Source organism: Meleagris gallopavo, chromosome 2 (assembly GCF_905368555.1).
Source record: "Meleagris gallopavo chromosome 2, MGAL_WU_HG_1.1, whole genome shotgun sequence".
In the NCBI taxonomy this organism is placed as follows: domain Eukaryota; kingdom Metazoa; phylum Chordata; class Aves; order Galliformes; family Phasianidae; genus Meleagris; species Meleagris gallopavo.
The window spans coordinates 35,617,651-35,634,142 of record NC_139405.1 but is presented as its reverse complement, the minus strand read 5'-3'; the positions used below and the strand labels follow the sequence as shown (position 1 = coordinate 35,634,142).

Below are 16,492 nucleotides of genomic sequence, written 5' to 3'. Positions count from 1 at the left end.
CTTTTCTAAAAATGTCTATAGCAAAACATTGAATTATTGTTGTTATTGTTTTGCTATTTTTTTTAAGTTGAATGTATTTTCAAACTAGAGGATTTTTTTTTTTTCTGGGAGATAAATTGAAGAAAATTAACAATGGAGTATGACTATAAAACTAACGTTATTCAGGCAATTTAACATTGCACTCCATCTGAAAATTTCTCTTTTATGGTTTCACATACTTAAGTTTATTGCAAAATATGTTTTGTCAATTTGTTTAAAACATTTTTAGCAACATTTTCAGTTTTCTGCTTTTAGCAAAGATTCAGTTCATCTCATCTCCTTTAGAGCTTTGATTACAATATTTGCTAGAAAAAAAATCCTCTCCCCCCCAAAAAAAAAAACACCAAACAGGATTTTACTGTTGATCCAACCACTGACAGAGAAGTTAGACTAGCCTTAAGCAGTGTTTAAGACTTTGCCTATCTAGAGTTAGGAGATGCATAGTCTCTTTGACTTTACCCCAAATTTGGGAGCATAGCCAGCCCTGTACTCTTCCTTTATCTGAATTCGTCTGATGTGCCACTTAACAGCCATTGCCTCCAGTTTCATGCTGGATCCCCTCCAGTTTGGCCAAGTGTCCTTTTTACTCAGCTGAAACTGCTATCAGCAAAACTCCTGTTCTCCTCATCCTGGTAAGAGCCAGGTTTAACTACCACCTCATTGTCCACCTACTCTGCTACATCCAACTCTCATGATTGCTTATTCCTTAAGTTACTCATGGGAATGTTTTGATTTTTTTTTTTTTTTTTTTGTCTCAGTCTGGTTCTTATAAAATCTCCTTCAGCATGCTTTTTGCTGGATTGCCAACTTTTTTTTTTTTCCACTGAAATCCTTCTTTGGATCTCTTTTTCCTTTTGTGACTAATCACATGTATTTCTGAGTTTTCACTTAGCTATGTTTTTTGTATTTCTTTTTCATGTTGAATAAAATCTGTTATTCCTCTTTTGCTTAATGTGGGCCCACAGACTTTTTTAAAGAGATTACAATTTATGAAAATAATTCCATATGTGTTATTCACTCTGAGATCTATTGCTCGTGGCCTGAGATGAATGTAAACAGATTATTTATAAGTCATGTTTAATTTAACATGGCTAATGCAGAACTCTCTTGTGGCTTGAAATATTTGCAGTTGTACACTGATTATATTCTCATCTTTTTTGTTTACTCATGTCCAGTAGCCACCTTTAGTTTTCCCTGTTGTGCAAGTATTGAAACCTCTGCCTGTGTTCTCAGCAGCATAGCAGAGAACTTTCTTTTTTACTTTCTCTTGGAATATCCCGAACTTTAATGTGGGGCTCTGCTTCACCCCATCAAATGATTGTAATCTTTACTTTTCTCATTGGATCTTGTTTCTTTCTTTTTCACGCTGATTTGTGTTAGACAATACATGAAGATTAAAGACAACATTCACAATTCTTGTCTTTTTTTGCACTTGCATTTCTGCTGTGGGTTATGCTGTGTGGAACTGGTGCTCACTCCTTTATTACTATATGATAAAGTACCAAAGAATACTCAATGAAAGCATGAATCATCAGAAAGCTATCAGCTCTCACGAAATCCTTGCTGAGGATATTTATAATCTGGTCAGATTGTGGATGGATTTTAATGATGGTAAGAAATCACATGTTCCTGAAATGTCCGTGATCTTTTTGTCAAATTTCAAGTTGTAGTCCAAATAATAGAAACTTGAGATTTACAATAAGATTTTTTTTAGTTCTATCTTATTTTTGTCAGCTATTTCTTTGGGAAAAAAAATAAAATAAAATCTGACAGATGTCCAGAATAAAAGATTAGTCTGAAAAATAAAAGTTGAGCAGAGCTCTAAAACTAACAGAAGTAGACAGATTGGGATTTTTAAAATGTTTGCTTTTGAGCAGCAGTGAAAGCTTTCACTCCAGCTTTTTCTATTTATTTTATAACAACCAAGAATAAGTAAATGTACATTGGCAGATTCATTCTCTAGAAATGTGATTGCCTCTTTGCTGGTTTCCTCCCCATTAGAGGGCAGCTAATTATTGACTTATGAGTGTCATGACTTTTTACTTGTCACATTATCTTTAGTGCATGACATTCTGCCTGTTTATGAAAGAAACTAAAAAGTATATTTAAAAAAAAAATGACTGAATCTGGTGAATGCAAAAATTTTAGAAGGATAGATTAAGGAAAGCTTATTCAAAGAATGTTCTCCAAATAATTATTAGTTTTTTGTGTTACTGTAGCCTGGTTTTCCTGCTCAGTTTCTTCCTTTTTAGTAGTTGTGATTTGTTCAAAAGTGCTCCTAAGGAATCAAATGAAAATCAAATATACTCTCTGATTGAAAGATATATAATAAATTAATGCTTTGTGGAAGACTGTCAGTCCCAATGACTGTGGTATGTAATTTAATAATTTTATTTATATAGTGCAGGTGTAATCTTCATGTTTTTTGTATGTTACCTCATTATATTATCCTGTTAGAGCTCAACATAAGGTTGAGCTGGCTAAACAGTTCATCTTCAGCAAGAATGCATCCCAGGCAATTTCTGCAGACATTAGTAGAATTACAAATTTCAATAGAGGTCTTATTCCCCTATTTAGCTCTGTTAATGATGTATCACAGGAGCTAGAACGTGGCTGTATATGGACAGCCATCAGTAAAGTCTCCAAAATATATTAGAATTGAAACTGGACACCAATAAAAGCTGACATTCTCCTATCAAAGTGAGGCAACTATATTCAGTTTCACTGTTATTAAGAATTTCTGACTGTACTTGGTACTAATCTGCGTTTTATCCAGTTGTTGAAATTACTACTAGTTTAGAAATCTTAGTTCTGGGAAAGTAAATGAGAAAGTATATACATCCAGGTGATTTAAGTAATAGCTGGTAAGCTAGTAGTCTTGGGATGTGGTCTTCCATGTGAAAGTTTGAGTCTCATGGGTAAGGAGACTAGATCTTCAGATTCTTCTGTTTTATTGTGAGAGAATCAGGTAAATGCAGAAGCTCAATCTTCTAAGCTGTACTAAAACAGAAAACTATGTAAAAGGAAGACCAGAACAGTAACTCTGAAATTGAATAAGAATAGTTGTTGAAATTTAAAACTGATACATTTTCCCATAATAACCCTAACCATGGCTATTTGCTCTGTTGGCCTTTCTTATCCATTAAACACAAGACTGAAACACTAACAAAGTTTGATGCCGTCAACAAGTTTGTTCTATTTTGCTGAAGAGAATAAATTTTTTTCTAAATTTTCAGTGGAAAGAAGTGTTTCATGGCTTGTGGAACTTGGCAGGTACTTCTGCAGTGTGTTGTTGAGGCACCTTAGTTTTCTAAAAAGAAGCAAGTTAGTCAAATAACTAAGGTGCTCAGTCACAAATTTAGTTCATGGAAATAGAATGCTACTTCAGCCATATATTACAATATTCTGACTGACTTGCTAATTTTTTCAGGCTTGCAAGGCACTTCTGTTCACTAATTCAGCCAAAGGTAGTAGAAGCTGAGAGCTGTGTTTAATTCTGCACTTTTTTTTTTACAGTAGTTAGATAGATGGAGCTTTGCTACTGAACCTCTCATCAAAAAGTAAACCACTTTTCCTTTTCTTGATAGTATTGATTTCTTTATTTTAAGAGCTGCTTAAAATAAAGCAGTCTCCTGCTGGTAAGAGCATTCTGAGGTGGATTGGCTCTAATTTCTCAAACTAAAACCTTGCTTGTCCAATTAACTACTTACATGCAGTGCGAAAAGGGAAATGTATATTTAGTATATTAGAATGGTTAAACTTTCTAAATGGAAATATTTCTCTTCCATCTGCAGTAAAGAAGATAGCGCTGTTTAAAGTACAAACATTTGCATACAATGTGGAACAAGCAAGCTCTTAGAAAAGTTCTTACCTTAGAAGCCTTGTTTTAAGCTACAGGAAGAGAGCGAGTTAATCCACAGATCTGATTGTGTACAGCTGTATTCTCAACACTACCTACTATAAATGGTGAAATGTCTATTGATTAGTTATCATCAGATCCTTTAGCAGCTTGCCTCACCCATGTGCAGTTTTAAGAACCAGAAGAAAGTGCTGTGTAAGGATATGCGAAAACCGGAATCTTCCACGTGACATGACATTTAGTGCACTGGACTCCGAGCTTTAAGCTCTCAATGTCTGCACAGAAATGAGCCCAAATAAGACTGGGATCACTCAGTAGATGGATTATTATTTTATTTTTTTAAATCCAAAAGCAGTGCTTTATACTATTTAATAATGGAGATTGAGCAAGACAAAGTGGAAATTCTAAATATATTCAACACTTGATCAAGGTAAGAAATTAATTTGCAGTGCTTATAATGATATGTAGTAAAAACTGTATTTGAGGAAATATTACAGAAGAAGTTGGAAGTCAGTAGTTTCATGTATTCCTATAGTAAATTTATTAATGGTAAAACAAAACATGGATACTTTACTTAGATTTTTTTGTTGTTTATTTTGTTTGAATAGCATTTCAGCATCATAGAATTGACTGCATATAGCCTTTATCAAAATTTTCCAATAATCATACAAATTTGTAGCAGTATCAGTTTTGGAAAAAACATGATATATTACTATATTGACTGAGAAGGAGCTAAAGAGTAAAGGCAAAGAGATTTTGGACTGCATATTGAGTGCTTAAGAATTAGGACATTCAAATGATTTGTCTTTTGGGTTGTGTGGAAGTGAAAATAGGATTAATTTATTCCCATTTTCAGTGCCTTTTATAGAATATCAACTTGGCAAGTTTTTCAGACTACCTTTCTGTGAAAAGGAATTTTAATATCTGAAATTGTTTTAAGTTTACATGTTAAGTTACATGTTAAGCTTACAACCAGGTGGTGTTAAGTACCTTCCTTATATGTTTAACTGTGATGCATTTTGATTTTAACCAGTTATTTTTACAAGTTGTCATACGTCTTTGTAAGTATCTACTATATTGCAGACTCTTCCCTCATCTTTCTTTGTGTCAAATAGAAAATGAAAGATTCAAAAACAAGCAGAACAACAACTAAAAAAATCTTCTGTAGTAACCAAGGCTTAGGAGTATAGGATGGAGTTGTCTGATGTCATAATTGTTCATAATTCATATACTGTAAATTATATCAGCTGGAACACAACTATTTCATATTATGTTACTCTGATAATGTATTCTAATTGTACCATTATTCTAAGATAATGGTACAATTATGTTATATCTGTATGTTTTTTAAAATTCAAGTAGACTAATCAGCATCAAAGCTTGTTTGTTAAAAGGTTATAGTGCATCTTTCAAGATACTGAAATATCACATCTGGGAATAGTTTGTCTTCTATTTGTATTATGTCAATGTAATCTACAATTTATTGTCATTTTCAATTTTATTTCTTTATAACTCCTGGTGAAAACTGTCTGTGATAGCCCAGCTAACCTACTGCACAGATTGTTCTTATTCCTTGGATTGTGTAAGGTTTCCAATGCTAAGCAATACAGTGGGCAGAAATATTTTGTTCTGGTTTGTTTCAGAAATATTTTCCTCTGCTTTTGAGATTTGGATGGTGCAGGAAAAAAAAAAAGATAAATAGCAATATTTAGCACCATTTCCTTTTCTTTATACTGTATTCACAGGTCTCCCTCTCTCCTTCTCCGTTTTATTGTTGTGTTTCTGAAATTTAGGCTGACGCCTGAAATGTTTATCTTCTAAAAAGCAAAAATTTGCATAAATTGGATAAATGGAAAGTACCAAGTTACTGGAAGAATCGCATTAACCGTGCCTGTTTGAATAGCAAGTGAGAAAACAATAGCCATTAATGCTATCTGCCTCTAAAAGTCTAAGAGTTTGATGTAATTTTGTATAAATGGATAAAAATATTTATTTTTGCCTTTATTAAAGATCTGATTACGTGTCTGGGTTCTTGTAATGTTTTTTTATGCTGGAAAGATTTAATAAACTTCTTTCCAATATGTTTGCAGCAGAGTTTTTTCTTTGCATTTGCATGTTCTAAGTTGTTTAGATTAGAATAAAGTTGTCCCACTTTATCACAACTTATTTTTAAAGAAGTAGCAGCTTAGTCACACGGAGTAGAAATTATTCCAAAAAAGTTATGTTCTTCCGATGTCTGTCTTCAATACTTGTTTAGGATCTATGTTTAAAAAAAAAAAAAAAAAGTTTAATATTAAAAATACACAGCAAAACACATTACCAATATTCGGCTAAGAAGAGTGTGAAACAGGGATCGTAAATGTCATCTTTGAAAGAAGATATTATTGAGGGATATCATTATGTTTATTCTTTATGTTGATTTTTCTAATTTTGTAGTGCAACATTTTTGCATAGTCCCAGACCAAATGCTAGGACTTATGCTCTTGCTGGGATTGTTTTTTGTAAAATTTACAGTATTAAAAAGATCTGATCTCAAAGTGTTCTTGTTGATGTGTACTGGGAATCGCAACTAAAACTACTTGAAGTTTTCTCAAGTTGAAATCATTAGTAACTGTTTGCTCAACCTGTTATCAGAGAGTCTGGATGTCTCTTACTTATACAAAATATAAAATTGAAAACTATTGAAGAACGTGCGTGGATCTGACATCAGATGACTAAGAACACTTTAATTTACTTTTAAAAGCAAACTTACCTTTTAATTTGTCTATCAATACAGAAATATAAGTGAAAACAGCAAATCAGCAGAGTTGTAGAGAATAAACATCTCAGTCCAGTTTATTCTGAAAGGATTCTAAGAATATTTGGTTTCTTTTTCTGGTTTGTAAATATAATGTAAAATATAGAGTACAGATTGAAATATTTTTTTCTTTCTGCAAACTGTAAACTAGCCCTATTTAAAGTAGTATTCTCACTCTGGACAGAAACTTCTGTCTCTCTAAGAAAAGATGTTGGAGTTGCTCGCACACTCCAAAAATGCTGAACTGTATTCTAGTCTCTTTTTGTACATATATATATATATATATATAGCTAAGATTAGTTTTTCTATTGTTAATAGATGTTATTCCAAAATCAGAACATTCAGTTCTTTCAGTATAGGTTTATGTTAGTTCTTTGCACAAGATGGAGAGTATAAAAAGAAACCTGCCTTGACATAGGGATGGATAATGAACTCTATGTTGGAAACAAAGACGTTGATATTTTGATATTGTTTTTATAAATTAATTTCTCAATCCTTTTTTTTTTTTTTTCCAATGACCACAGCAAGACCAGCTTTATACTTGGGCTGCAGTTAGCCAACCCACACACTCATCAGATTACATCGAAGGAAGCTTTCCAAGAAGAATTCCATCTGCATGGCCCCCACCCAAACCTCCAGATGAAGAACAAAGGCTTAAAATTCCAGAAGCAGGTATATTTTTTGGACTTAGACAAGATGTATATATGACACAGGGGGAACAGCTGCCTTTTAGAATCCAAGCTACGAAATTAAGATATTAACTTCTAACAGATCTGATTTAGAAGATCTTGAGTTAGCATCAGAAATATTGCTAGATAGCATAAATCTAATAAAAAATATTAGGAAAATATTTGGAAAAAATGTATGTTTCTTAGCAATCAAGATGTGCACCTGGCATCTGCTGACTAATAGATTGTTACCAGGTCTCATGACCTTTGCTACTATACTTATATAAAATGTGTAGTATATGTTTATTCCTTATCTCAGTCACTGCCTTCTTAAATACTGCAAAAAATTTAAGCAAATAGAATTAGAGACAAAAAGGAAAACTGCACATTGTTACCATTTCTAAATTGAGCATAAATAGTCATCAATTTACTTATCAGTTGGTGTAAATTTGCCATGTGATGCATGGAAGGAAAAGGAAAAATTAAATGTTCTGAATTAAACTCATGTAAATGGATCATTTTAGCTTTTTGTTTGATTGTTTGTGTATTTGCCATGTGGAAGAAAATGCAAGTGAGTGATACTGCACAGGAATCCTGAAATATTCACGCTTATCTCATGATGTGTGACTAAATTACTGTTTTTATACATGGCCTTTGATATGTGGAGGGGGCAAGTATTTTATAAGGATTTAAATTTCTGTATAAAGAATAGCTATTATTTATTTGTATTTTTATTATTATATACAATGTTAACACTCGAGACAACAGTTTATAAACAAAAGCTTGAAGCTAAGAAAAGAATGTCAATTTGGAATTTTGTTTTGATGGCCATTTTCCAGGAAAAAAAGTGCAGATAATATTTTAGTTTTATATATATATATATGTTATGTAAGTTGTTATATATTATATTTATTCTGTGTGTGTGTGTGTGTGTGTGTGTTTGTGTGTGTGTGTGTATATATATATATAAGGTAATTTAATGGAGGAATGCATAGATGTTCATTGGGATTTTTACTAGTTTTTTAGAAGTGGAAAACAGTTGAAGAATGAAGAGTTCTTGTTTTATCTTTCAATGTAAATGGATAATGTTGCTGAAGTCTTGAAAGTCAAATTAATGCTGTTTTTAACTCAATTTGAACCCAAAGTAAATAATTAGTTTTATATCTGCACTTTGAATGCCCTTAGCTCTAGGAAGTAATTTCTGTATGCTTACACAATAAGTATACAGGACTATTTTGCACTACTGAGATGCCAGACAAGGAATAATATTGTTTTGATATTTCTCCAAATTTACTTTCTTTAGTAAAGCCAATTGTCTTTCAAGCACATTTTTAAAATACAAGTTTTATCTCTGTCATTGTCTACCTCCTAGTGGCCATCTCAAATCCTGTGACAGATCAGGAGGTCCATGTTAAAAAGATGACATAGCTGCCAGCAGTAATCATCCTGCTTATGGGTTCTTGCAGCCTTTGCAGAAGAGAAGGCTTTAGGAAGATATCATTGCAGTCTTTGAGTACTTAAAGGGAGCTTATTAAAAAGATAGAGGGTTTTTTTTTTTTTTTTTTTTTTTTTTTTTTTTTTTTTTTACTGATAATAATAGAACAAAGAGCAGTTTTAAGCTAAAAGAAGTGAGAAAAATGCAGATCAGATGTTAGGAAATTCTTCACTCAGAGGGTGATAAGGCACTGGAACAAATTGCTCAAAGAAGTTATGGATGCCCCATTCCTGAAGTTCAAGGCAGAGTTAGATGGAGCCCTGGGCAACCTGACCTAGTGGATGGCAACCCTGCCTGTTGCAGGGCATTTGAACTGGAATGATATTTGAGGTGCCTACCAACCCAAGCTTTTCTATGATTTTATGTAATACTTAATGAGACTGGATGTGAAGAACAGTCAAAAGAATTATTGTTTAACCTTTGGTGACATGTAGATAAGAAACCTGTAAGTAACCACTTTTCTTTAAATCAGAAATTTTGACAGTCAAAATAGAGTTCTTTGAAGTTTATGTATTATATTTTTAAGATGATGCTAATTAATGCTGGATTTTAATAAATACAGGCTCACTTTATATATATATATAAATGGCATATATATATATATATATATATATATAATGGCACGTTATACATATATACATATATATATATATATGTATAACGTGCCATTAACTCTAAGTGGATAATTAGGAAAGTAGGATGGCTATGTTTTCTTAATTACCTTCTTTTGATTACATCCTTAATGTATATTTTAGGATAGCAATGAAATGTGTGTGTATATGATTTTTTTTTTTTTTTTTTTTTTCAGAATCAGAGTTGAAATCTACTGTACTAGAAGCAGGAAAACAACACATAGAAGATGTTCAGCAGGTACAGGTAAGATCCTGACACAAGCATTTTAAGTAGCATTCTATAAAAAGGCTGGAAAAGTAGTACTTTTGTCATATATTGTATATAGTTCTTGTGTAATGAATTTTCAAAATGTAAACACTTAAGTTATCTCTCTTCAATCTAAATTTTTCTTTCAAAATCCTCATGCTCCATTGTTTATCTAGGGGCAGAAATTAAATGTTCTTGCCTGCCTAAAATAATTATTGTCAAATTATTGTTCACTTCACTCAGAAGTAATACTTTGTTACAGAGATCTAATGGTATCTCTTAGGAATAAAAGGTTGGGTTGTATCAGTTAATCTACAGAAGTTTGTGTGACTAATAGTGGTAGAGATTACTTTTTAATAGAGCTGATCTATCTACTCTCCTCGGCCACAGCCCTTTCTTGTATATTAATGGCTGTATTTTGTAAAAATAATCATTGACTTTGTTTCTGAGGTAGAAAATTATGTCTAAGAAAATACATTCTATTCTTTGTTAGGCTTGCCAACTTAATCCAGTTTCAAGCAGGGATTTTATGTGTGGTTTAGTCTTGCCAAACATTTGAAAAGTTCTAGTCGATTATCTAAATTCTTCTTTCTCTATATTTAGGATCACTTGAAGACTAGAACTCATTAGTTAAAATTATATCACAAAAATATTCTACATTGCAATATCTTAAGCTTAAATTATATTTGTGCCATGCATTATTTTATCCTGCATCAGTCATTTATGTTGTCTGATTTTTTTTTTATTCCATTTGCTAGTGTTAGCAAATCCCTCTTGTTCACTATTCATTTCTTACAGCAATAATGTGAACTTCTTCCATTCCATACTTATTAGTCATCAATGAATAAGCACTTTGTATGCATGATCACCTCATTGACAAGAAGTGTTCTCAAGTTTTTGCTGCTTTATGTCTTCTCCCTGGTTTACATTAAAAATCAGAGTGGAAGAACCTTAATATTAGTACATGGGTGAAATGAAAGTGTTCCTGTATTTCCCAAACAGTTGAAAATATCCAACATGCATACATATATATAGAGAGAGAGAGAGAGAGAGAGAGAGATTTTTTTACTGAGCAAAATGGTAAAACTAATACCTTTTATCACGTTTGGAGATAAATCATGTACGATAGTCAATTCCTTCTTGTACTTTTTGTTAAATGTGGTGTAATGCTATGAAATGTTTCTTTTAGAGATCTATCATTTCATTCTTTATCTAGTTTGTAAGTTTTATTTCTGAAGGAAGCAGGTATTGGCTGCTGTTATTCAAATAGGTGATAACAAAGAAGGGGAGACCTAGCACAAAATCTGAATCTGATCAACTGTTTCTCTCAAATTTCCTCTCTACCCTAACCCTTCCCTTTAAAAAGAATTTTCCGCATTGGGTAAAAATAATTTGACGTGGTTGGTATTGACATAGAAACAAATGCAAGCGTAACATGATGATAATTTATCTTGCTTATAAAAATTCTGTTAATGAAATTTACTGCAAAAGGCTTCTGAAGTAAAAGTGCATGTCACCTTGCTGTCTCCTTCTCCCTATACTCCCTCCCCAGATTCTGCATTTTCTTGCCATTCTAAGGCATTTTTTTTTAATCTATCTTGAATATTTCCTTCCTTCTGTGATGTTAGACACAATTTTGTATTTTTTGGCCTAATTTCCTAAAGTGTTAAGACTTCTCTTCTTCAGTCAAAAACAGCTTATTCACAGAAGTTATAATTTAAAAAAGAGATTGTAAGAGAATGCTTGTTTTTTAATGCAGGATTTGTTCAGTAGAGGGGAAAATAAGATGAAATGGCAGTCATTTCAAATCTTAATTTTGAATTGCCAAAGAAGAGCACAATGTCTAGACGGTCTTCTCAGAACAAACAGAAATCTTTGTTAGATGGAAGTCCTTTAGTGAAGAAAGAAGAGAAAAACTGAATGTTCTCATTTAGAAACCTGATCTTCAAACTTGATGTTTCAATTTGACAGCTGTACTTTTATGCAAGAGCCAAGTTATTCTCTCTCCTGCTCTTTCATGGTTCCATTGCAATTTTCCCTACGCTTTAACTCAATTTTACTATGCTTTATTTTATATATTTGATAGAGTCGTAACAGACAGGAAATAAAAGCTTATAATTGTTAAATGATCACATAAAAGCTGAGCTTGAGTACAGGGACATCACAGAACCAGAAACTTATATACTGTTAGACAGTCACCTAAATTTCTTTTTCTTTTACACATCTTATTACCAAAGCGTTTTATATTTCTGTGATATTCTGTATCTGAAATACATCACATCACCTGTGATACATGCCTACTCAGCAGAAATTTAGAAAACAAGCCATGATTACGTGTATTTGAAGGTCAGAATTTCAATATAATGAATTACATTCCATTGAAGATGTCTGGTCTCCTGCCTCATATCTGATTTTGGTTATATTACAGTTTGCATTGAGTATTTAAATTACGTTTCCAGTGGAGAAATTTACCAACCAAAAAACAACCTTATTCTTGTAGCATTTCAAATTCAGTTGTTTGTTTTTGTCTGGCTCACTTAATTTCTACCAACAAATAATTGCCCAGTATTATACTCCTTGAAATTCGGTGTACTTCATCTAGGAGTAACAACCAGGCAACATTTTAGCAGCTCTTAGGCACTAAAAATGGATTTATGGATCTTGTTGGGGCACTTTCCAAAAATACCGTAGGGAAACAATTCTAGCTTTAAAAACCTTAAATTACATGATACATTTTACCATGTTGAATATATCTTCTACTTTGAAAACATTAAATCTGATTCTTCGACTGTCCCCTTAAAAACTGCTACTGTGCTTTGATGACAATCTCTCTGCCTTTCAGGGGGAGGTTTTTTTTTTTTTCTAACTAGTCTTTAACTACAAATTGTTATAATTCCTTTGGGTAGTAATTTAGCAACTGCTGGGATGTTCTGATTTTGTCACTTCCTAATATTAGAAAAAGGGTTGTGATATACTGTAAGATAAATATATAGATCAGTCTTTTTTAAAAATAAGAAAAGGCTGGATTGGGACTTTTAATTTCTATAAAGTGTCACAGCTCAACTTTGTCTTGGAGGCATGAATGCGATTCAAAATCTTGTAACTGAAAGCTTAAAAAGGTTACTTTTAGAGATAGAGGTGAGGCAAAGAAGACTTGCCTGAAATGATTCTACAATAGCAAATACATTAGGGATTTCTTTTTTTAATAGGGAGTTTTTCTTATTTCTGTATAACAAAGCTCTCATCTGGACAAAGATGCTGTAAACGAGACTGGCTAATAACTGTTCAATAGGAACTGGAGGAAAAAAAAAATAAGTTTTTATGCTAATAAGAGAAAAGTTCCCATGTTACGGCTTTTTTTTTTTTAAATTCAGCTTTGATTTGCATGTTCTTTCTTGAGAACAAAAATACATATTTTCAGAAGATGCAATGGTCTTATTGACAAAAGAATTTGAATGAAGGAAACTTCTTAGAAGTTTGCTGTATGAATTGAATGATAATGAAATCTACCCATTGAATTTTACAAAGTAAATGCTATAATCTGTGTTCTCTCAAATAGTTGGGTATTTTGTTTCAAGAAGAAGCATCAATTTAAGATTCCTGCAACTTCATGCCAGCATATCCAAATCACAGAAAACAAAAAGCTTGAGAAAAACTTAAGAGTTTTTTAAAATCTAATCTTTCCCAACATTGTCTAGGTTTGTATATGTGTGGTGCAGCAACTTACTCTAATTTTACATTCAATATGTAATGTTACAATTTGAGGTATCTTCACTTCGAGCAAGTAAGCCTATGTAGGTGTTTCACTATTAGCCTTACGAATAAATTATGCTTTATCAGAAATGTACAGAAAGAAAACAAATTTCTTGTGGCACAAGAAATGATAGAAATCTGGTAGATACTTCATTTGTGGGTATAGGAACAGTCATAGGAAATTGCAAGTGCAGAATGTTTTACTTGAGCAGTAAAAAGAAGTCTAATCTTTGTCAAAGCTAAATCTCAGACGCAATAAGCAGAAATCAAGTATATTTGGTCTTTAAATGTTCATGAAGCACTGATTTTATGCAGGTTTACAGTTTTGAGATCTTTCTCTTTTTCTTAATGTCAGAACGTTTTCTTCAGCTTAAACATGCTTCAGTGGTTTTGTTTCTGCTATAGAAAGCCTAATGAGCATTAAGATTTTTTTGTTTAATAACTCTAGTAGAGAAATAGACCGAACTTTTAAAATATTTATTGACTGAGCATGACTGTTCTATTCCCCAAGCTGAAGCCCCAATATAATTTAAAGAGAGAGTGTGAGTTCTTCTCTATTCTAGCTGAGTTTTGTATTTAAAGCACTGGATTCTATAAGTGTCAGAATGGCCCTGAAGGAAAGTTGAGATCACAAGGAGAAACGGTAGAATTGTGTAAGTAGAGCCTTAAAGGCACCATAAGAAGTGTGCCTATTCAGCCGCTAGATGGCAGTTAAGTATTTTTGAAGGAGCATGAAACGTATTGGTAAATCGTTCTCAGAGGAATCCTTAAAATACTCTCAGGTGAGAATTCAATTTTGTTGGTCTGAAAGTGGTGGGTTTCTGGTAGTTAAGAAGCTAGGCTGTGAAGGGTATTCACATCTATTGTATTTAGTTTTGGCCATGGTTTAAGTAACTGGAGCATCTGCTAAGGCTAATAAGACCATATCCTGAAATACTGAATGTTCAGAAAGTCTGTGCTATCATTAAGGTTTTTTTCTGTTACTGTTGGTTATTAATCCAGAATTGTAAACACATTTGATTGGTATAATCTCCGAGACCACTAGAAGGCAGATAACTGTTAGCCTGAATCTTTTTTGAACCTTTTTTATTCATTTATAATGCTGGAGAGTTTTTTTTTTTTAAAAAAAAAAAGTGCCTTTTTATTTAATTATTAAACATGCATGGAATATAAATCACAGGCTCTGCATTTAAAGAAAGACAAAATGGAATCTAATATATCAAGCCTCTGTGGTAGGAAACAAAAGCAATTGATTCTCAGAGCAAATATTAATATTTTGAATCCAGACTTTACAATTTTATAATTCTTGGATAGGCTTCCACTGTTTTGCTTGAAGCCACTACTTCTTTAAGAACAAAATATGGTCTTTGGGAAGAGATAATAGCACATTTTTGCACTCTTCCTCCTGATCCTACTGAGACTAAAAGTAGTTCTGCTCTAATCTGTGTTCTTAATGTTCATTATAAAATGCTTTACTCATATACTCATTTAAATTTGAAAGGCTTTTTATTGTTTTTCCTCTTTGATACTTGGCAAGCTACCTCAAAGTTGCCATAGAATATTTTAGGGCTGAATAGACATAGGGAGGACATTATGTTCAGTCTCTCTCCCACCAACACTTTTCCTCAAGTAGAGCTAGCATAGATGTTTGGCTGCATTTCTTAGGACTTGTTCATCTCCAGGGATGGATCTGTGATAAGTGCTAGTATGTACTTTCTGCTTTGCCAAGTCAGTGGTAGAAAGATGAAGACTTTCTTTATGATTTCTTGCTACATTTCTGATGTGACATAACAGCTTAAGAGCTGAAAATACGTGACCTAAGAAAAGTAGATTCATTTAAAGTTACTCCTAGTTTTCTTATGATTAAAATATTTCTCAATAAACTTCTGGACAAGTTCAGGTGTTTCATCCAGTTTCTATGAAGCAGACTTTATGAGAATATAGCAGAACAGAATATAAGTTTTGCATAATCATTCTGCATTTTCAATTTTGATTGATTTATACTTGGGGGGGGGGGGGGGGGGGGAAACAAGGAAGGAAAAAAAAAACAAAAAAAAACCAACAGAATTCTTTGTTATTTTATATTCAACTGCTTTGAAAAGTAGCACCAACCTTAAAGTTCCAGGAAAAATATTGCCTGAGCTGTGTGGTTGCTAATTCTGTACTATTGAAGTTGATCAAGATTTACAGACTTTCCTTACTTCTATCACAAACAGCAGGGATAAAAAGACTGATTTATTTAAGCGGAATTTTGTGGTGGAACTTAAAATCCTTGGCTATAATGTGCAAGTTTCTCATTCTTTCTAAAATATAAATGGCTGAAATGGATAGGTCTTGTTTAGGAGGAGTTACCTATTGTATTCCTGTTTGTGTGACTCTGAGCAATGGTTTGTCTTTCTCGCTTGCTCTTTTATAGATTGGTAGTAAAATACTAGCAGAACATTGTCATTTCTGTGTGAGCAGTGAGTAAACAAATGCATAACAGACATAAAGTTATATAGAAAATACAGATTTTAAATGCGTATTTTTTTCAATTTAGAGGATATGTTGATTGTTATATTCAAAACCCAAAATCACATCCTCAAATGTTAAATTACCTGCTTTGTTTCAAATACTCATATTACTCTAAAGACAGATTTTTCCTAAAATCCATCATACCAAAATCTTTTTACTTAAACTCTCAAAACATAATGAAATCATTGGAGATTAGCTTTGTGATTTATTTTATTTAATATTCTCATCTGAAATGAAAAATCTTTGTTTTTAATAATCTTTCCAACTTTAAAGAGTTAGAGAAGCTGACTGGCTTCCAGTCCCTACCTTAAGCATATTCATGGATATATTTGTGAAGACTTTGACTTCATCTCCCCAGACTTATTCTTTAGTGGATAGCAGGCTCATATTTCAGGACAGTGAAGGCTATTTATCCTTTCAATAAAAAATTATTCTTGCTGAGGGTATTTTTTTTTTTTTCCTACTAATTCTGCTTGAAGCTTGAAACA

The 16,492-nt window shown here is 32.5% G+C and overlaps 1 protein-coding gene across 1 annotated transcript in view; it reads left to right on the top strand.

Annotated features, from left to right (window-relative positions):
* Positions 1 to 16,492, top strand: part of FMN2 (formin 2) — a 141,125-nt gene that overhangs the window by 19,509 nt on the left and 105,124 nt on the right. Inside the window, exons 3-4 of the mRNA XM_085218363.1 lie at positions 7,220 to 7,367; positions 9,667 to 9,734. Of these exons, the coding sequence (XP_085074489.1) occupies positions 7,220 to 7,367; positions 9,667 to 9,734 (216 nt within the window). The remainder of the gene's footprint in view (positions 1 to 7,219; positions 7,368 to 9,666; positions 9,735 to 16,492) is intronic.